Genomic DNA, 22,959 nt, shown 5'->3' on the forward strand with positions numbered 1-22,959 from the left:
GGCGTCCCTTTTGGTGCGAAATTTACAACTTTCTGCGAGCAAATCCGATAAGATAAGCTACACGAAGACCGGATTATGCTAAATTCTATGAACCATAAATTCAGATATGCGAAATGAAATCCATGGAGAGTGTTGACCCGAAGGAAGAACAAAAAGTGGTTGGCAGCTGGTTTGAATTAATTGCAAGTGGGCTGTTAAAGGAACTGCAAAATCACCATCCCACTTGCGCCGAAAACTAGGTGGGAATGAAAGAGACACATCACGCAGAAAAGTCAACGCGCAGGGATTTGCTTGGCGGTGCGTCTGCTGCTCGTTGGCCTTCGGAAACACGTCGTTACTTACGCGCGGCTTTTTTCTTGTAGAATCAGAGCAGTCGTAATAATATCAACCTGCCTCCCTTTAATAAACATGAACTTGGCCTTACGACGGAAAGAAACTCACTCTCGATCTCGTCGTCTTGAACGAGCCTCCTCTCACGCCAAACGGCGCGGGTAATTATTGCCGAAATTCTCGTCTGGCCCGGTATTCCGCTCGAACGGGTTTGATAAGAGAGTAGTTGGCGTTTCAGGGACGAAATGGACCCTGAAAGTGAATTTTATTGCTTTATTCTCGTGTGGCTGTCTGTTGGTTGTATTCAACACATTGTTTCAGGAAACCACAACAACAGAAGAGAATAAGGCCCACATATAATTTAGAAGCTTTTTTAAAAAGCGCAGAGATAAAAATCAGCGGGCTAAAAGTGTCCACTGAAAGACGCTAAGTAGCTGAAACACGGCGGAAAAATTTATAAACTGAATTGTTAAACATCTTGTGCGCGTCTTCTCTATAAATTTCGCGCTTTCTGCAATCGTTGACCCCACTTAATTGCAAAATTTACTTCGCGTCGCACTTTTGTATCTCATGCAAAATATCGTTGTAAATAAGCGTCGGACGTCACATTCGCATATCTTAACGCGCAACGCTACTGCCTGCAATGCTAACTGCCTCGAGACATAAGTCAATCCTTATGCGGCTTTGCAGATTTTTTCTTTTAGGTCGTTCACGTAAGCCGCAAAAACAAAATAAATATCGATATTAAATGTCTTTCGAAAGGAAGTTAAATATCGAATTTATATGAGCGGTCCAATCGAACTTGCCCATTAAACAGCCGTTAAATTCGCGAGGGTCTTTTTATACTGCCTATCGTTCATACATTATTTCAAATGCGACTCGGCTTCAAATGGTGCTCTCTTAAATGCTAATTGACCGCACGTGCAAAAATTTACGGACCATTATTATTATTTAAAGCCATCAATCATACAATCTGGTCTTTTTAATGCATCATGTCACCTCGTGGATTTCTCTGACAAGATTCATCACATGATTCATCAATCAAAAGGAGGAAAAGCAGTCGAGATTTCGGAGCACAACATGGTCCTTTCTAATCCCACATATGAGTCAGTGAAGCATATATTTGGCATATAATTACATTTCTCGGAACGCTCCAGTTTATTTAGCTGGCACACGCAAAATTACCATAATAACTACCCTTTGTCAACCGCTTTCATAGATACATAAAAGCGATTATGATGTGGCTTTAAATAATCCTTTTATCTGTGCAATAATTTTTTATCTTTAAGCACCTGGGCAGTAAAAATGTAATAATAATTCCTACCCGAAACACGCGGTGCAAGAAATGATCTCGTCAGCCAGTTGCCGCAAGCACGTAAAGCGGCCCACCCAGATAAATCGCAGGTGCCGCGTGCAACGCCGTGGGATAGCGAGCCGGCGGTCGCGGCAAACGATGGGCGGCTAGTTTTTCTCAAGCATTTCGGCGTTTGTCTGCTCGTCCGCAAGTGTGATTACTTTGCACATATAAAATAATACCCATGTTTAGCTTGTGAGTACTTAATTGTCTGTCATCACATACAAGCGCCACGCGACAACGCAAACATTTCATGGAGCAACATCCAAACATGTTTTAAATTCGATTGGTTTCCTAACTAAGTAATAGATTCATCAATAAAAAACTGTGTCTCAACAATGAACTTTTACTTCACAAAAGCAGTGTAAAAAACCAAGAGGAAATATTTTACGATAGAGAAAATAATCAACTCATTTAATCGTATAATCCTATTTTATAAATGCTGGGAAACCAGACTAAATGGACCCTTCGCGCACCATTGACAGAGTTTTTGTTTGAACTAATGATTGTAGGCAAGATTCCATTTCCATTGTTTGAAAATATTAAATTTCAAGGTTGGGGACTTTCTCCATTCTAATCTGTTATTGTTATACTACATAGAGTCCATATTTGGTTGGTTTTTCATGTGGTCACTCCAAAAAATATACTAAGCGACACTTCACTGATCTATCCACATCAATTTAAAAAGCTCTATTCCATGCCAAGTTTTGGCCCAAAGATATATAATGGAATAAAATATTGTAGCATAAAATGATTATATATTGGATGAGTGCTCTAGATGAAAAAAGCGGTGGTGACAGCAATATGGAAAAAGTATAAACCTTGTTGATGCAGAGTCACTGATCAAATAGATACCAACTACTTTTTTTAATATCATTGTTCAATTGATTTGATTTTTAAATAATTTTAAACTTTTTCTGCTTTTACAATTCGACTAATAAAATATGGATTCTATGATATTTTTGCGTTTAACTGTTGAAAATGAAAAGGACTAATTTAATAAAACTGATAAAATTGAAAATATGTCATTGCGTATTATCACTGTTTGAAAAGTAATTTATTTGATTATAAATAATTGCGAAAATTTTGGAAACCTCAAGGATATATCTATTTCAAAGCAACAAAGAACTAGCCATCAATATGCAAATCCTTGAAATTGGGCACAGATCTAAATGGGACGACCTCCACTCCAATGGAGTTGTATACGAGATGTGTTTTTCGTGTTGTAATTGTGAGCTTACATGGGGAATGTGCTAAGAAGGCGTGAAAAGTGCCAAAACGGCGTGCATGTGCCAAGCTGAATTTCACTGATGGCAGAAACACAGTTGCCGTGATGGCGGAAAGTGTTGAAGTGACGAAGTGGAATGAGATAACAACGACAACCTGACGTCTCAGTAACAAACACGATCAGAAAAAGCCATTTAAATATTCTCAATTGCGCAAGGTTACTCAAAAATATTTTGTCAAATCCACTACAAGGCCATTAATCGCTCGCGATGGACCAACCAGGAGACACAAATAAATCTTGTACAACTCCAGGAGGGTAGAAAACACGCCACTTTGCATTTATTCGGCTTTGAAAAGAAATATACATATAATCATAAACATGGGAGAAAAGGCCATGATTCACCTTCTGGTAAAATCTTTTCGTGTGATGTACGACCGCATGGACGAACGCCATCTTAGAAATTCGCAATATATTTTGGGTGTCACGCCACCTGGCAAAGTACACCGCATAGATTATCAAAATGAGGAGCGATCCATCTTGTGACTCTACAGCCGAAATTGCTTTTGCCGTTGGACAGTGCGAGTTCAATGGCGAAATAATATGCACAGATGAGTTATTTTCTTTATTTTCTGTAAAGAGGACCAACACGTACTTAAGCAATCCGACATCTCTTTGAAGCGTCCGCAATTACGCTTGTAACTACAAATCAATTAGCCTTACGAAAAATCTCGCAAGGAAGAGACAGTTGGCTCGGCTTAGTGATAACGTCTCTACAGGATATTTGATATTTTTTATTAGTCACGTTGCCTATCAAAATGTCATTTGTCGCACTTGCATCGTTAAAACGATACTTTGGAGCGCCTAAAAAAGCGACATGCAGGATCTTGGGCGATTCCGCGTGAGCACTTAACCTGTCAAAATTGCACTCGCCCATCGCTTGTGGAGACGAATGGATGTGGCCATTCAGCAGATTAACTTTCCACAAAGACGGATTTCCATTATAATGAAAGGTCACGCGGCCTTTGAAAGCAATTAACGTGATTTATTTATCACGTTACATAAGGTGAACGGCTTATGCGCGGCGCTAGCTACTCCTCGCCGGCGTTTGATGCCAATGGGACGCGCACATCAACGCAGAGTCAGCCAACAAACCCAGCATACATAGTTCTACATTTTGCACACTGTACTTATTAATTATACGCGTCAGCTATAAACCGAGAATACTCTCGTTAAGCGTAATTAACCTGCTCGTGAGCGACGTTCACTCGTTCAATAAGTAATTTATGTGACCCGGCAATGACGAGGGTAACAATATTATAGTAGGCGGGTCGTAATATTTTCTATTTAATTTGCCAAGTGTTAAACTTGATTTTTTAATAGCGTTAATTACAACCTTGATAATTAGATCCACTTAATTGCATGATGACACATTTTGAAAATATATTTCATCAGAGTAAATTGTGATTTTTCAAAGACTATTAAGTTAATGCCGTGTGTAATATGTATTACAAATTGTTATTTTTCCTTACGACAAATCTCAATGCAGTGTTTTAATTCATTTATTCACTGCATTTAACGCAACATGCTTGACAAGATATGAAAAACAACCCGAAACCTAATGCGTAAATATTCACAAAACTCACAAAAGCATAAAAATTATATAGCTTAAACCTTGCCTTTTTAGGTAATAAAAAATAAATTAATTTAAAACTCAATCCTTAAAACCGTCTGCTGTTCTACTATTTAAAAGAAGATCATAATTATTGGGATTTTTTAATTGAAGGTTTGCAAATAATTTATTTCGAAATGCTACCTTTTGAGCGTCTTGAACGATATTTAAAGCGGTTGCCAATTAATTACAAAAGTGATTGCTATAGGCTTTCTAACAGGCGGAGACGCGTGTTTGCCAACAAGTACAAAGCCATAAATCTATGCATTTGTATGGCAAGTAGCCTTCGCTTTTTTAAGTTCAAGCTTTTTAAGCCTCTTTCATAGGCTGAAGCGTGGCATTATCTCCTGATTTAGAGCTGCGAACAAACAAATAATTATCAAATGGGGTCTCGCACCAATTAACCTTACGCACAACTCATGACAAGAAAGTGCAGTGAAACATTCTGAAATCGGTAAGAGGAATTCATGCGCGGCTGATTTACGAGCGAAGGATGAGTATGTGAATTGGCCAATCTCTCTCGCTCTCTCGCGCTTAAAAAGGATTGAACGTACAATTTGTGTATTTAATCATTGTGCACTTTTCTCACTTAGGCACGGGGCTATAAATTAAATTAAATTGAAAAGTGTGAAAGGTAATTGACTCTGAACTTCACACACGTGTTGCTGCAGTACCTTACACGACTTAAAAATTAGTTTTGCTGTTGTTTTCTTGTGTAATGTACATCAATTAAATATAAAAATGACTAATAAAATGTAAAAAGATCGGTTTTGGGTACCATAATATTTATCTACTATGATTTGAATTCAAATGGACGTATAATAGATTTCCTTTTCTGGTGGAAATTTTCAACAACCATTTGCATGAGAAAAATATGGTCGTCTCGATTTAAATGGACTGTGCGCTCCAGGAAAAAATCTAATTTCATTCAACTGTCGCATGTTGTCTTGGATCTGCGTCTGAGTGAGAGATGAAGTGCGCGTATATAGCGCTTTAATGCTTCTCAGGATCACGTCTGGCAAGAAATTTTATTAATCCATTATTCACATTCCGCATCCTGGACGCAATTATAAACCCACAGCACATTTATCTGCCAAATTAAGGGGAGAATGGTTCATAAATCATCTGTCAGCGGTGTAAATTTGCATCGGAAATAATTGGCCAGTTGAGCAGCAGTAGTTGCAAGAAACATTCATCAACCGAAGAAAAGTGCAACTGCTTGTAATTATTTAATCCCATCTGACTTTAATTCATATTAATCTGCTGAAAAACGGCGATTTGAACTCGGCGTGAAAGGACTACCATTTTCAGATGAGAGATAATCGTGCGATGTCCGTCCGGGATAGCATACAAAATAAACACACCGCGAATCGCACTCTCTTCCATCATGTCGATGCGGAGAATGTTGTACGTGCAGAGGTAATCCTGCTTTATTACGCAACGCATAAAGGTGCACATTTTCTGGTCTTTGTCAGCACCACTCATACATATTTATTCACCTTCTCAGGTTACCAATGATGTCTCATCTATCTGTGCCGGGCGAATTAACCGCCGCGGAGAAAATGTGTCTGCACTTGAATAATGACGCCTGCCCATTTATTTATTCCTGTCTGTAGTGCTCTCCAGCCGCGGGAATCGCGGCTTTGTGGAAAGATCTTCATTAAACACGCCGAGCCACGCAAACAATGATTAATGGCTTTGCGTTCATAACTGACATATTGCATCGCAAATAAAGCGTGCCGTATAGCGCACGGATTACAAAAAGGAATGCCGACCACTTTGCTCTTGAGAGATTTTAAAGTGCCAAAAAAGTAGTTTGGAATACAAAAGCCTTGAAGGAAATTGAGTCTCGTGACTTTGCAGATATTCCATGCGAGGATAATCTTTGAAGAAACAAGAATACATAATTCACCGTCGGAATTCAGTGAAATGCCTTTAATTGTGCAGCGTAAATTACATTCTCCCCGTTTCAGAAGCGGTGCGTATAGAAATCGAAAGAGAGATTTATTTACTCCTTTTAATTCAAGACTTGAAAGTTCCTTTTGTGCAATTAAAATTCAGTTATTTCACAACAAACAGAGGCGTTAACTATTATGAAACGCACTTAACGAGCGTGAGGCTTATCTCTTCCGCAGATTGAAACGCAAAACGCTACGAGCTTTTCGAGGGCGGAGCGGGTAACGACTGAGAATATTTAAACAATCGTACCCAGAGGTGATTAAATCTATACAAATTTAACCACACGCCTGCCGGGAAATTTTTTCTTGAACGGATTTGCTCGCCACGCACTGAAAGAAAGAGTCGCAAGCACACTTTCATGCTAATTACAAGCTATCATTATGGTAGCGATAAATTAAAGCACAGCGGTCGTTCCAATAATTCACGCGCGCGAGGATAACATCTTTCCTGGACCTCACTCGATTCATGTTCGAAAGCCATTAATCTTTTCCTATTTGTATACTAATTTCTCACTTACCAACAGTAAAGTTAGATGGCTTCTCCATGAAACCGTGGATTATGTAAATGAATTTATATAATTTAATTTTTACATTCAAACAAATCATTTTTAAACTCACCACAAAATTTTCACAACGTCGTGATAACAAATACTTTTAAATTTATGTTAAGTGACACTTTGATATTTATATGATTATTATTAAGAATTTTGAAAGAGAGACAAGACATGATTACGAAAATTAAGTCCATTTTACCACGACCCTTTGCTTACTTTGTACTTAAAAGCGAGCTTTCTGGATGGATATAAAATTTATTGCTGTATTGAACACTGAAACCCATAAAGTAGCGCGTTGAGCTTACACCGAGAATAAAAGTCATATTGTTGCAACATTAAAATCTGCGTTCATGGGAACTTGAGCCAAGATGTACGAGATGCTATCCCACTCAACGAATTAACTCACACCAAATTGGAAATATTTCGCTCAATTCTGGCAATAAAGTCTCGCATCAAATAACTTGGGTCTTAATTGCCGGCGCCGAGGTGCGAAACTGATTTCAATCTAGTTGGATGCAACGTCTTAATTAAGGTCTGTAGGCTGTATTTTTATACAGTCTTGGAAATTACGATGCAGCTTGAGTATACAGAAGAGTCAAGCTCTCGGAGAGTTGAATGGATGCAACAATTAAAAAAACTCGTAAGAGGAAAATTAGCAGCTCTCGGTGCGTTGTTTGTTTAGTGTTGCGCATTCGTGTAAGCAAAGGAAAGAAAACACCATGACTCAAAAGCAATTTGCATTCAATGTTCAATTATTCACCGCGCAATGTGCCCTCAGTCAGTGGCCTTACGAAAAAATCCGATCATGAATATGCATTTTTCTTTAGCAGCAGTGTTAAAAATTGCATTTTAATTAACATTTAACATGAAATCTGAGAATTTGATCATCAATTAGACCTGAACTTGTATAGGCAAGACGTCATAAATTTCAATCTGGCTGTTTGATCCGTCCGAGATAAGCGGCATTGCAAAAATTAATTCACGACGTGCCTCCAACAGGCGGGGTCCGAAACTGTGTGCAAATGAAGCCTGCAAGTGAGGTGGGTCCAAATGAAACACATTTAAAATTGGCCTTGACTAGCCTTGAGACTGAAAAAAAACAGCCAGAGAGTGTTTTGCGCGGGAGTCAGTAAATTGTTGTTTATGGAGACGCACTATCGTTCTCCACTGGCTCGTTTTTCGTCTGACCGGATTAGCTCGTGGTGAGTGCTTTTGCAGCTTTTGAATGCTTGTTGCCGAGGATTTTAGCCGCCACACCAGTTTGCATTGAATTTCAGCACTTACACTGATATAATTGTTGATGACTGACGGTATCGTTTTCACTCTGGCACGTGTGCAAGGGTTAATTCCTTATTACGAAAGGTGAGGAAAACTGAAACACTTCTTAGCGTGGAAAATCTCTGCGACCACCCAATACGATAGTGTAGCTAACACGCAAGGCTTTTCCTCTAAAACACGAAATTCGCAACAAATAAAACACTCCGCGTTATTTTGGCTGTTCTGGGAAATGTGATACAACATTGGTGGAGAATTCGAGTGTTTTCCTTTGTAGGCAGAGCGACAAAATTCTTGCACGAATAAATAAAACCAGCGTGACTACATCGCATAAATAAAAAGCTAAAGCTAGCAGTAAATGCAGATTGTAGCCGTCTAGACGGATTAATAACTCTCTTACGGGCACGGATTTTGGAGATTTTCAAAATACTTTAATTCAAATCAGACAAGATGATTAATATATTTTGACTTAAAACAGAAGTCCTGTGGTTTTCTCAACATTCGACCATTCATTTAAACAAAATTTCCCGACGTTGGTGGTCAAAATATTTTTCCTCAGATATACCGACTCCACAGTTCACAATTATTGCAAACCGCACATTTGCAGCTGTCTTTTCTGTTCTTGCTTCTCTCGTCCTTGATGCATTCAACAGGTTCGCCGCCGCAGACTGCAATTTTTCTCAACCCTTGCATCTTGAAATCAAACACCGATTCGAGCAGTTACGTATTTTATGTACGGGCGTGTGTATGCTTAAAAGCCCAAGCCAATGGCAGATGGAATCAATTAATGCTCCTTTTGAGTGGCGCCGCCATAAAAATACAAACTGCGTATCTGATGGCATTGCAGGTGCAACCGATGCACACGACACGACGTGTCGTGACAGTGAAAGTTGAATCTTTTGTCATTGTCAATTGATTCAAATTAATGCATCTCACCGGCCTTTTCTTCACTTAACAACAAAGGAAAAGTATTTCATGAATTTTAAATTCAACCTCTTAACATTTCTGCAGTCATAATCAGGGTTTGCCAATTTTGCAATGTGTAAAATTGAAACTGAAACTAAAATTTATCAATTTTTTGTGAAAATACAAACGCAGAGGTTTTTCTGGAAAAATGCGGGTTTTGCGATCTGAGAATTTAATCGTTGTAGTTCTACGTTCTTTCTTGTCCTGAAATTTTATGTGAAGATTGCGCAAACATTTTGATAATTAAAAAAACCCAGTCAAGACATGCTCAGCATACTTTGAAATGATAAGTGAGTGACTAAAGATCAATCTGTCAGAGAAAATTGGAAAGTAAAAGTCATTCTTATTGACATCAAAGAGTTGCTCAACACTATAGTTTTGACGCGTACATTGGATTGTCTCTATTCCGAATTTCTCTAAAAAATACTCCAAACCTCTAATAAGAATGGTTTTTAATCTTTACAACGAGCTCTATAATCATAATTGTTGCTTTGGGACAATTTAAGATTTTTTAATCACACCACAAATGAAAGAAATTGATTCGCCTCACAGCAATTACAGACACGGCCCTTACTCGCACTTAAGTAACAGTTTCACTATGCATACAAAAAGATGAAATGAAAACCATGAAAGGCGTGTCTCGTGAACATGTTTGTTAGCAAAATATGTTATACTTTTGGAGAAAATAATGAAATGCAGGGCAGCTATAAAGAATTTATAGCAGCTATTAAAATCAATTAGATGCAGTACAGTAATGAAAGAGAACGTTTTAGAGTTATGTATCGAGGTGGATTGTCTCTCTTAATTTACCCTCCACTCTTATTGGCTTATCTTTGTTTCTACACCTGGAGTGTTCAGTTGGGTAAAAGCCTGTAAATCATTAAAGAAATTGAACTTTTATGGCGGGCGAGAAATATGGCGTTTGAGCGGCACCGTGTGACCTGAATATCGGGGCGGACAGGGAAAGTGCATTACAATGCGCACAAGTTCGTGCAAGCGTCAATCACCATGATCTTGCTCAATGCAACTCGCAGTAAACCCTCGCACGCTAAAACTACCACACTCGAGTGCAGCCGACAATGAGCTTTTTATCGCTGGAGAAATTATCCGAGTACATTAAAACTTTATGGCTCTCTAAACTACGCTCGATCGATGCTTCGCAGCGAAAAAATGAGTGGCCGGCTTTCCTAATACAGCTTTTATTGTTTGTCGAGAGCCTTTCGCAAGGCGAGATTTATTTGTGGACAAACCGAGCACGTATGCGATGTGATGGATTCCCGGAGAGAGTGCCGATTATTCATCACTCCGCACGTCTGCACGAACGACCGGGTGTGTATATTATGCAAGGCGGCAAGGGAAATGTGTGTGTTGAGAGAACTCGCCTTCAGGGCTGAAATAAATCAGTGCACTTGAAGCTACTTATCGTTTTGCAGCTGTAATAAATTCACACGATTTTCTGCCCACGCAAATCACATTCTTGACGAGAGAATGCACAAGCAGCGGAACATGACACCGAACGCGAACCTGCGGGATGTTCGACGGCATGTCCTCTTATCAAGCTGATTTACAGCTTCATTGCGCTGAGCGAGTCGTCCGGGAAGTGACTTCCACTGCAACTTTCAATATAAATTATTTCCAATATTTCTTTCTGATGTGGATTCCATAGATTTAATTCATATTTAAATGTTTTTCAGCATTCCTCACACTAAATATTTTAGGAGAATAAATTGTAGGGAAATTTTTAAGCTCTGAAACACGGTGTTTTCTGAAAATTAAATATAAAAATAATTGAAATGGATCTCACCCATCGTGGGCATAGTCTAACAAGCCTCCACTATCCTTACAATGATATATTTCCGGCATATAACGACAATAAAGCAAAAATATCGTTCTGACGTTTATATTTAAAAACTCATAAATCATTAAAATGCCAATCAGAGTACCTTGAAGACACTTAAATGGTCTCAATAGCACTAAAATGGTTTGAACGTCGGTCCTATGACCAAAATCGCTGATAATCGAGAGTAATAACTTAACGCTAATATAAGAAAACTCGCTGTCCTCCACGCGAGCGTAAAGAGTGCATCTGTGCTTCTCCTGGTGTGCGCTTAAGTTCAATTAACCAGCTCGTTTGTAGACGATTAAGTTCCATGTATTGAAATTGCTTTGATAATCACCACTCGCGCTCTAATTTGCACCTCTCAGGATGGCTCGGCGTGTGTAATTAGTGCATCAAGCGGAGAGGGCCAATAAAACTGGCGATTGATCGATTAACCTTCTTGGCGCGACACGCAGGCGATTAAATTACGAAGGCAGGCAGGCAATGAAACTGTCACCCACGAGCATAGGGTTGCATTCGGTGCTGCATTTTAGTGCCAGCCCGGTGCATATCTCGCACCTTCGAATGCTGACGACACGTAATTAGCAACGATAATTTTTTTCTTGAGCAAGGTGGAAACGCCTTAGGTATAGCCTGCTTTAGATATTTTCATTTACGCTCCCACTTTGTGGCTCTCTTCCTGCTGCCTTTGTTTTGATTTTATTATACTCGTTCCTTGCTCTTTCTCACTCACGAAATATATACGATGTTTCCCTGCTGGAGGGTTTCAAGAAAATTGGAGCTCTGAAGGCAAGAATAAACTGGGAAAATGTGTCTGAGATTTTTTCTTCACCAAGAACCTTTTTGCTATTGTTTTCAGGCCGTATTTTCCGGAAAAACCCACTGCATTGAAAAAAATTGTTTTTTGCGGGGTTTGTGAAATGTTGTGCATTTTTCCGAAAGATGATCAAAAATGATGATGGATGACCTAAAATAGGGATTGTTTCAAAATCAATATAAAAGCCACTCGTTTCCCCAAAAGACACTCATCGTAATTTTTAAAAGTTTTACTTTTTTTAGCGCGAAATGTGACCTCATTGGGGTTAAATGCGGAAAATTTTAAAAACCCTCCAAAGCTGGTTTTGGCGGGAAAAAACACTGGTGTATTTTTGCGCATTGCAATATTGGCGAACCCTGATTGTGTTACATCTTCTTTCAAAGTTTCAATATCATGTTGTCATATAGCCAGCATCTAGAAACACGTTATCAAAAATAAAAGAATATTCTCAAATTTCAAATGGAAAGTATCTTTGACGAAATCTTATGTCAGACAGTCGAAACATAAATTTAATCCTTCACCTGTCCGTCAGACGAGGTCCTAGTTCGAAAAGCTGGCCAGCAGAATAACATTAATCCATCAAAAGGGGATCGCACGCGCTGTTTTTACACTTGGAAACAGATCGGGTCACCGACCGGCCGGACTGGGAAAGAATAAAAAATCGTTCCAAAAAGCCGAGCAGAGAGCGAAGCAACGCGCACAAACGGCCAACTCAGGAGCCAAAGCCAAGGTCGGTGAGGCAAAAAATAAATTCGCCATCCACCTTCAGGGCCTTGCCTCTTTATACTCGCAGCGACCCCGCCCTTCGCTGATATGCGCCCAAGAGCAGATGCGTGCTCTGCAGCGGAGCCAGACTAGCGAAAATATTTTCATCTCCCGTGCGTGGGAGGTCGCGCACTGCGGAAAGCAAACGAGATTGATTGACCCTTCAGAACCTTTAAACAGGAAGCATATTTGATTTCACAGTTTGAAAGCAAACGGCTTTGATGTTGTCGCGCCATTACGGTGGTGTATGCACGCCTTTTGCGCGCTCTGTAATTGATGATAAACAAGAGACCGGCGCTCTGTGTAGCATGAAATTTTACCCGCGACGCTCTCTCACTTACAAGGCTAATTTTTCACCTGCGGAGAGACAACATACTCTCCAGTATCGTTTCAAACGCTTGCCGGCCCTTTTTTGGACTGCCTCCATCAGATTTATCTGTTGAGAGTTCCTGGTGAATCGCATGCAACAGTTCTAGCCGCGGATTTTCTACTAGAAAACTCCTTTTCACAGAGTTATTGCGCCCATCTTCAGAATTTACAGTGTCTGCGGTAGGTGATTTGAAAAATCTGTTTTGAATTCGATAAGATCAGCAAGTAGATTTTATTGGCCGTCTTTCTTCCTGGAAACTTAGATCCAACGTGTTCTAGTAACTAAACACTGCTATGACAAATGTGATACAATGAAAGTAAACAAAGGCTTTGCTGTATATTAATGAGCCTGGCGCTGATCGTTTGGAAAAGTAGTTTCACTAAATTAAACAGCTCCGAGGATAGAATTTAATTAGTCTAAAGAGAGACTATAGAGGCTCGAATAATAATGAGAGTGCCCTTGCAGTGAATTGCCGGCGCTCTGTCAATCCATTTCTGGTGCTTATTATCATTAAAGCGACGCGGCTGCTGGCTTACGACTGCCAAGTTTTTAGTTGAATGCACAGTGTGCAGGGCTAATTAGTGAGAAGTGTGTTTGCTCGTCACCGCTCCACTTTCATACACTCGACCAGTGGCCTTCGTCAGTAATAATCAACAAAGCGATTGAAAGGAAACTTTGTTGTTGACGTTTAAGATAAATTTAGCTAATTTAATTTTAATGATCATTTTAAATAGATGGCCTGTTCCTTGTCAAGATAAAAATAATTTCAATGTTATATTTAGATAAAAAGAGAATATAATTTGTAGAGTCACGCCTAAAATATTAGCTGTTAATTTGTTAAGATTTCATTAATTGAGCAATTTACATCTGTGGCGGTTGTTGGGCGAACCGTCGAATTTCAGGTTTCGAATCGCAGGAGGCGAGCATGTAAAATCGTAGTTGTTAGTTTTCCTTGTGTCGCGTGCCTTCCTGTTATGAATGCGCGATTTCTACTGAGATAAATTTGCTTCATATTTGTTACACAGCTCCCTGTTTGCACAAAAAACACACGTACGCGCGAGTCTCATCTTGATTTGAAAATGTGACTCCCACAACGATTTAAGAAGAAGCCAAAAGGAAAGAATGCGCTATTTGTGATGGTGCGTGGCACATTAATATATGTATATCAAACACTATAGAGAAAAACGTTTAAACATTGTTTGTTAATTAATTACTTGACAATTTTATACCACGGATATGGTTAAAATACCAATAAAAGAAAATCTCCTGCCAGGGAAATGTATAACGTCGTATTAAAATATTGGGACGTGATGTTTCCGAGCTGTTTGTGTTTTTGCCGCGATCAAGTCAATTTTAAAACCTGATTTTTATCAATGCACGATCTCAAGCACTCTGTTCAAGTCGAGAGTGCATAATCGACGAGAGCTTCTTGTTGCGAGAACGGATCGGCAATCGAGAAAGCACTGGCTGAGCAGCCAGAAATAAGTAACATCGCCGTAGGTTACCTATATTCGATTGGATAACATTTCACGCGTACGAGCAAAAACTGGGCTTGTTGCCGAACAATGAGCTCCAATTCGCGTCTGGCTGAAGTGAAGTATTGATTTATGCTCGTTGTGACTGACAGCCTGACCAGACGCCGCCCATAAGTTGCGAATTCAACTGCAAAAAGGCAAAGTGCTTCAATTGTTCAATTACAAATTGGGATCGGGAATCTGGTTTGCCACCCGATATTTCACTGCTTTCGATCTGTGTGCTAATGTGTAGGAATGTCGCGTACCAAACTAAGAGACATGCTCCGAGTTTTAAATGTTTATTGCTTGAGATAATGAAAAAAATAACAACTTTAAATCTGTACTGGCTTTACTGCAACAAGGTGTGTTAGCGAATCAGCCAGGAACATGAACGAAATATATAGGATGGAGAGTACAGATCTCAAGTTTTAAAGTACCTAGTATATTTTGATAAAGCTATGACTGATCTCTTAAAATTGATACAATTCGTGCGCTTTTGTTCTAATGTACAATTAGTTCTTCAATATAGAAACACCAGCCGGTAATTTTCCTCTGAAATTGCAGGACAGGTAATGCTTTAAACTTTGAACAAGAAACGATATAAAATTTGATTAAAAAAAACGTTATTTGATTCACCATTTAAACACCACAAGTCATAAGCCATAAGGCGCAGTGTCATTAAAAATTATTTTTATCAAACAAATAAATTTTCTCATTTATTTGTATGCTTTTATATTTTATGATCTCGATTATTTCTTTAAATTTTTATATATACTAATTTAAAATAAGTACCTATAAATTTGTCATCAAGCTAAGTGACAATAGTGAAAAACTTATATACAAAAATGAATTATTAAGTTTTTTACGCACCATTATTTAAATTAATCTTTCCCTGCTCTCAAGATCCGAATAAATTTATAATAAGGATAAACACCAAGAAAAGCTAATATCATAATCACTTAAGTGATTTACCAGAATAATTTATTCACGCCTCTATGAAAAAGATTTTTTTCTATTTTGTCGTAATAGCTCAATCATAAATTTGCATAATCATGATTTATTAATCTCCATTTTTCTTTTTTCAGCTCAAGCATGAAAACACCGGAGTGGGGCCTGATGGCAGGCTCCCTGAAATCGATCAGCTGGCTCCTGCTAGTCCTGATGGCATTGCAGGTGAGCAATTTTTCCTCCATTCACACCTCGTTTCGAATGCAACAGGTGCAAGTGCGATAATACTCGGGCGTTGCACGCTCTTAATTAAGCGAGTTGGAATTTAGCGCCTCGGAGGCAATCAGAATTAAATAAACGCAGTCGTATGCTGGCCGCAATAAAATGCTCAAAGTTAGTGCCGCCGTTCGATTCTCGAGCGTATCTCGAATCTCAATTATCGGCTGCACTCCTCCGCTGCACTTTTCCGACGCTTTTCGCGGCTATAAAAGTGACGCAGTTGCTGCATCCTGAATGCCAATCAACAGTTTTACGCGTTTGCGGCAAATTAACGCGCGCCGTTCCCTCACGGTAGCTGACAATGAGTCAGTGTTTGATTGATTTAGTGCAATGATATTTATTACGCCTCTACAGACGTAACGCGTATTCCAGAGCAACTGATCAGCAGCAGGCACCCACATGCATGTCGTAAAGTTAAAACGAGCAAGATTGGTATCTAAGTGCACCTCTCCCAACAATATTTACGCACAAATTAAAATCGAAACTTGTCTTAAGATACATTTTAAGACATTTTACATTAAATATTATATTGATTATTTTTATCAATTTAAAACTCACACATTTTGCGTCAGTTATTGCTGTAGTGAGAATCTCTATGAATGTTTGCAATTACCACGAAAGGTTTTTAACTAATTTCATAATTCTAAACTAAAATCTAATCCCACGTTAACTTGGATGTTTTCACGGCTTTTGAATGATAAGAAAACGCAAGTTTTGATTTTCCTGCAATTAACTAGTTAATTCAGATATACGTGGGAGGTTAAAAAAATAGTGCATGTTAGTGAGTAAAATTACTGCGCAAATTCTTGGCTTTAGATAGATAAAAACCATCCGTAAAATATTTAAGTTTTTTTTGCTTTGTGTTTCACTTATTTGTTGTCCAGCAGAAAAAAATATACAGCACCTGTCGACAGTCCTTTTTACCACTCAGCACTACTCTTGCTGCCGAGTTGCGATCGACGAGCATGACTTGGCTTTCGATTCATATTTTACAAGGCGGAGGACATAAACAAGAGTAGCAAAAGCTTTACACTTAAGCGCCACTGTATCTTGTCATAGATCTCGCGCGTGCAGCTGACTTACTATGCTCATTAATTTCGCTCTCGCGTATATTTCTCTTCAGCATCCCGGTGACACAATACTACCGCACCGCGATTTTTCCACTGGCTACAGTCCAGTAGAATAATTAGTGGTCGCTATCATTTTACGCCTCATGAAGCGTTAATTGATAAACACGTATTTTGTTTCGACGGCGGGATTCGCTTTAACGTGTGTACCGCAAAATTTTCAGGAATGAAAAGTCAAACATAAAAAATACCCTCAATTATAGTCGCTGTCAAAGGAAACCGCCCGGAACGCTAGCGGCTCTAATGGAGCGTTCTGTTAACAAATAGCCCGGTTTTACATGGCAATTTTCCACCTTCTCGAGGCAATTTGTGGCCAGCAAATTGCCATGCAGGCAGGCGAGATTTCGGGGCCGCGTGACAAACCGGGCAGAGGCAAAGGCGGGCGATCGGCGAAAAATATCGCTTGATTCGTATATTGTGTGATGAGAGATGCCGTGAAGAACCTTGAGACGAAATGTAGAAGTAGACGTTTTTATCCATCTAGCAACCACGCCCTGTTTCTCGTCATTAGCCACCGCCGCTTTTGAAAGAGAATAAAAAAAGATTACAAGGGAGAGAGAGAGAATGTTCAAACACACACATACACTTCTTGGCTCTTGCACAAATAAAGCAACGAGATCACGTACGCACGAATTAATAATGAAGAGCTTTTGATCTGCAGGTGCCGAAACCGGTGGGAGGCCACGGCAGGATGATGGACCCACCCGCCAGGAACAGCATGTGGCGCTTTGGATTCCCCAACCCTGTCAACTACAACGACAATGAGCTCTTCTGTGGGGGTTATGCAGGTGATTTGTCTTCTTAAATATGCTAATAAGAAGGCAATAAAGAAGCAGAAATAGACAGCAGCGATGTTTCATGTTGAAAATCTGAAAAAAGAAAAGTTATTTTGATAAGCAGTTGCGAAACATATTAAGTATTGAGATTATAGAGTAAAGTTTAAACATTCTAAATTTAGTGAATTTAGAAAAAACAAAATTTGTGTCTCGACAGGTGGAGTTTCAAGCCGATTTCCGTACTTTAATCTCAAAATCCAGAAATATTTTAAAGGATTGTAATTGTAATAATTATATTCTTTAACTTATTTGTTAAGAAAAATAAAGAAATACACATAGGTTAGTAGTTAAACTTAACAGTGTCTATTGAATAATTAAATTTATATGAAATCTCCCTCCCACTCCCAACAAATTGATTTTTATGTAGTTTTTTAAAGTGAAAATGGGCACAGATCGTAAAAAAGCCTTATGCGGTCTGTAAAATTTCATTCCATCCACTAGTTAACTCATTACGCACATTCATTTTAATAATCGTCATAAATAACCTTTAGAGCCCACGCACATATTAAACATTTTCACTGTATGAAATAAACCAACAAGGACTGGAGCCACCAAAAAGTCACCTATAGCAGATTCTAAATATTTCAGTCTATTTTATTGCAGTGACTCTAACAGTTCGTGAACGTTTCAATAACTTTGACAGCATGGGTCCTCTCACTGAAGAACCATCTGTTCATTGACTCTGATGATATCCGATACTCCAAACCATAATTCTGAGAAACATCGCCCGTATTTGATTTCAGTGCAGTGGATGCAAAACCGCGGACAGTGTGGAATCTGCGGCGACCCGTTCCACTTCCAGAGTCCAAGACCCCATGAAGCAGGTGGCCAATTCGCCAAGGGTATCATCGGGCGGCACTACAGCGTCGGACAGGTACCGTGAAACACAAACACGTATATTCTTTAATTGCACCGGCCATGCTAATTTATGGTGGATGCAAATTTCCTGATGCCTAACCGCAGGCGCTCGTAAATCTGTTTCGTGATGGCCAGCGGGAGACGTTTTAATCACGGAGAATAATTAATATGCGTCAGAAAAGTGCAATTTGCGCTCAATTAGCAGTGATGGAATGGCAGCAGTATGATGCATCGTAAATCCAGAAAGTCAAAATTGAATATTGAAAATTGAATGTCACGATGTTTTTTCCATTCAAAGCAAACTACTTTTTATGGCGTCGCGCGTGTATTGCTCAAGGGCTACACATTTCTCAAATATTTACATTTTCATCGCGTTTTATGAGCATGCAGGTCTCGCGTAAAATGTTGCAACGAAACGCAGACTCACGAGACTGAATTTACAAGCACAAACAGCCCACGCCCAAAGCTCCATAAAAATAATGAAGTGATTACATTTGCACCGCTCTCGCCTCTGTTTTAATTCGATAACGAGCGTCTAGGCGGCAAAAAGAGGCTGCCGCCGTCAAGTGCGAGCAACCACTCCGTGACGAACCTAACGGCGCAAGAAGTGCAAAACGACCAAATTGAACTTGACAATGAGCGGAATGCGCCAAGGCTGAGCTACATCTGCACTTTCACCGCGGGAAATCACTCCATGCCCCGGGAAGGCAATAAAATTTACAAATTTCAATTCGTCGGCAGACAAGCGAGCAGCGTGCAAGCTGCAGACTAAATTGCACTAATTTACCGGACAAATTGCTGCCGCCTCGCGTGGTGGCAAGCTTCGCAGATCCGACGATGTATTGCATGCCTCCTCTCAACCTTGCCATACAGGAACAAGTTGAAACAGGTACAAATGAAGAGACTGTGCGCAGTGTCAAGGGACACAATTATCAGCTCATTAATTGGAAATAAAAGTTTTTTATGACATCGACTATTTAAATCGATAAATAAACTCGAATGTTAAAGGTCAGCCTTTAAAATTGAGGCCTTAAATCAAAGAGTGACTTTTTTATTCTGTGGGTTATTGCAAGGAAAATTCCTACACGATGTCGATAATTTTTCACCTTTCTGCGTTTATTCAAATTGCTCAATTCAAATCTGCTTCATGACTGGTTGTATGCTTAAAAAATGCGAGGCTCCAAGCGGCTCTGCTGATGCATTCCCTCCCCTCGCGTTTAAAATTACGTTAATTTAGCGGACAAATTGCCTCTCGCACAATATATTATTAAGCTTTCAGCCGCACGGGCTGCATCTCAGTTGTTTTGAGAGAAAAAAAAGCGTAGAAAGAAGGGCCGCCTATATTACGTGCGATTTCGATGTTAAGTGCACTGGGAAGTAATTGCTGGCACCTTTATTTCGCTGCATTAACGCAATTTACGTGCCCACTTGCAGAGAGCGTCATTCTTTGTCTCTGAATTTATGCAAAGTGTTTGTTAACAAAAGCTGTGATTACGTTTTGATTGTGTTCCTGCAGCGCTTCTCGTTTCGACCGGGTGTGCTGCATAAATATTAACCACCGTATTAAAATGCAATTTGACTGTCGATGTTGAGCATGCTTCTTTGTGTTCATCTATTTCGCACGGACTTATTTTTATGGTTTCTGCTCTCAGGATATTGAGGTTGAAATCGATCTGACTGCGAACCACTGGGGCCGATTCGAGCTCAAGTTGTGCCCAGTTAACAACCTCAGACTGGAGGCCACACAGGAGTGCTTCGACAGGTTAGTCGGCTTTTCTCATTAATATTGATGATTAATTAGTCTTCTAACTGGATCTGATCTTTCGCGGAATGGATCCCTCGCCAAACCATATTTGACTTTGCAAAAAACATGCCAAAAACGATCAAAATAAAATAAAAAATGGGAATCGGTTGGTTTGTTGTTATTAACAAATTTATTAAAAAAATCGAATGTTAGACAAAAAAATAATTGAAAATAAACAAATTATTTTTAATAAAATTAATCCCAGATATCTCACAACATTTTGAGTGTCTAAATTGCTCATAGCCTTTCACGTAACAGCAAATTTAACAATTAAATTAACACATTAGTAACTTAAAATGCATGTACGTGATGCACACAAACAATTTTAATAAATAAATTTAACACTATTAACATGATTAAAAAAGGAAACAAAAATTCTGCCGAAATATTTTAGGTATCCTTTGTACATTGCGGGGACGAGGCAGTCTGACTTCGTGATTCCGTTCGACACGCAGAAGAAGGAGGTGTTCCGCTACAGGGTGCGTCTGCCGCCGTATGTGACGTGTTCGCAGTGCGTCATCCAGTGGACCTACTACACGGGCAACATGTGGGGCACCTGTCCCAACGGCACCGAGGCCGTGGGCTGTGGCCTGCCTGAGACCTTCCGCAACTGCGCCGACGTCACCATCACAACCAGCACCTCCGGACTTCCACCAGCCTTCGTCGAGCAGGACAACCCCTTCCTGTTGTACTACAGGGACTACTCCAAGAAGACCACCAGGACGCATGAAGAGTACGCTCTGGAGCCTCTTATCATCAGGTAAGAAATTAATTTGATTCAGCGAAACTTTAAGGGGTTCATAAAAGAACTAGAAGCAAAAAAGCAGCTAGCACGTAAATTATCTATTTTTTCCTTTGATTGAGTACAAAAAGTTTAATTTAAGCGACAGTTTACAGTGCTTACAGCAAATTATGGGATGGAAATTCATGAGTAAAGATTTAAAGCTATAACGGTTTGTGTATGCAACTGTCTTCGCACGAGTGTCGTGCAGGTTGCACACAATAATGGAAGTAAATAATGGCCGCGGTTCTGACTGAGAAAAATAACTTGATCTATTTGTAGGTCTCAAAGATGCAGAGCTACTAGAAGATGGTCTAGAAATATTGGAATGGACGAGTGGTGCCAGGTCAATTGTCTGCGATACCCCCCTAACTGCCCTCCTGAAATTTGCGAATGCCCGTACGTATATCTCTTAGAACAACTATTTAAAAACGCAATGTATACGATATTAGAAAATTATCCTGCTAGCTATATATAACAATAATAATTTTCTTTTTGATTTTTTGATGACTTTTGTTTTAAAAATTTTTGAGGAATTAAACAAGATTGCAATAACTTAATAATTAGCCTTTAAAATCATTGACTTTGACAACACATGCCAGTATTTTAGTCTTTTATAGAATATGGAGGCACTACTTATTTTGTATCTGTCAGTATACAAAAAATAGACGTTTTGTATTACAAAAACTGATAATTTTTATCTTGAAACTGACAATATATGCAAGCAAAGTTAAAATAATTTGGTATTTTTTTCAGCACGGATTGCGAAGCCATTGGTGAAATTGCTGGACGCGAAGGCGCTGATGTGTACTGCCTGGACAAGTGTCTGGTCAACACGCCTAATTGCCCAACTAAACGTTGTCGGTGCTTCTAAGCACCCTTCGATAATATTTTGAAACATTTCACGGGGCCGCACCGGGTGATCCCAAACACTACGGATTAAAATACGATAAAAATGAAATTAAAATGTGTCAAACATATCCATGATGTCACTGCATACATTGTTACCGAATTATTTGCTCATCAAAGGATCACGGCCCCAGCCATAAAATTAACTTGAAATATAATGTGACAAAAATCTCCAACGCGTCTCATATGGGAAACTCGCCTCCTGTGCCTCGGGTTTATTTGTCGAGGCTTCAGGACGTGAATCACGCTTTTGAGGCAATTAGCTTTATGAGACGCGCTGGAGGGAAGTGAAGTGTAGCATTTAGTAACTTATTTTCTCGTGGTGCAAATGGAAAAAAATTTGTTTTAAATCTCAGCTTCAATATTTAAATTGGGAGGCACTCAAGATTCGGCGCAGATATGATTTGTACAAGCTTTCATCCTTTTCCTTCCTTAAGTTAAGTGACTCTTACTGATAATCATCCAACTGATTTTTGGTGACCGCATGGCACATATACAACTGATATTGTTTTTTAAATGTTTTTCCTGCTTTTGTAGGCACAAAACATTATAATGACCCGATCCAACTGCATTTTATATCTTCAATGTGTTAAGAAATAAAAATATTCTTGAGAGTAGCTACTGGATTTTATTTTGTCAAATTATGCAAAAACACCAAAGATGAAAGAATAAAATTTTTCCACAACTCATTAAAAAGACGCTCGTTGAAGGTGACTTTGAAATACATGTAACAGCAGTAGGAACTATAAATTTATACATTGTATTTTCCATTACGGA

The 22,959-nt window shown here is 39.2% G+C and overlaps 1 protein-coding gene across 2 annotated transcripts in view; it reads left to right on the forward strand.

Moving 5' to 3' along the window:
- LOC135942315 (uncharacterized) overlaps window positions 1–22,799 on the forward strand; it is a 29,091-nt gene extending 6,292 nt beyond the window's left edge. For both annotated transcript variants that reach the window (XM_065488357.1, XM_065488358.1), the window contains exons 2-8: window positions 15,726–15,813; window positions 17,656–17,782; window positions 18,574–18,704; window positions 20,341–20,450; window positions 20,887–21,252; window positions 21,556–21,672; window positions 22,030–22,799. In XM_065488357.1, coding sequence (XP_065344429.1) covers window positions 15,733–15,813; window positions 17,656–17,782; window positions 18,574–18,704; window positions 20,341–20,450; window positions 20,887–21,252; window positions 21,556–21,672; window positions 22,030–22,147 — 1,050 coding nt within the window. In that variant the 5' untranslated portion in view covers window positions 15,726–15,732 and the 3' untranslated portion in view covers window positions 22,148–22,799. The remainder of the gene's footprint in view (window positions 1–15,725; window positions 15,814–17,655; window positions 17,783–18,573; window positions 18,705–20,340; window positions 20,451–20,886; window positions 21,253–21,555; window positions 21,673–22,029) is intronic.
- Window positions 22,800–22,959: the final 160 nt, after the last annotated feature.

This window comes from Cloeon dipterum, chromosome 4, assembly GCF_949628265.1.
Source record: "Cloeon dipterum chromosome 4, ieCloDipt1.1, whole genome shotgun sequence".
Lineage (NCBI taxonomy): Eukaryota > Metazoa > Arthropoda > Insecta > Ephemeroptera > Baetidae > Cloeon > Cloeon dipterum.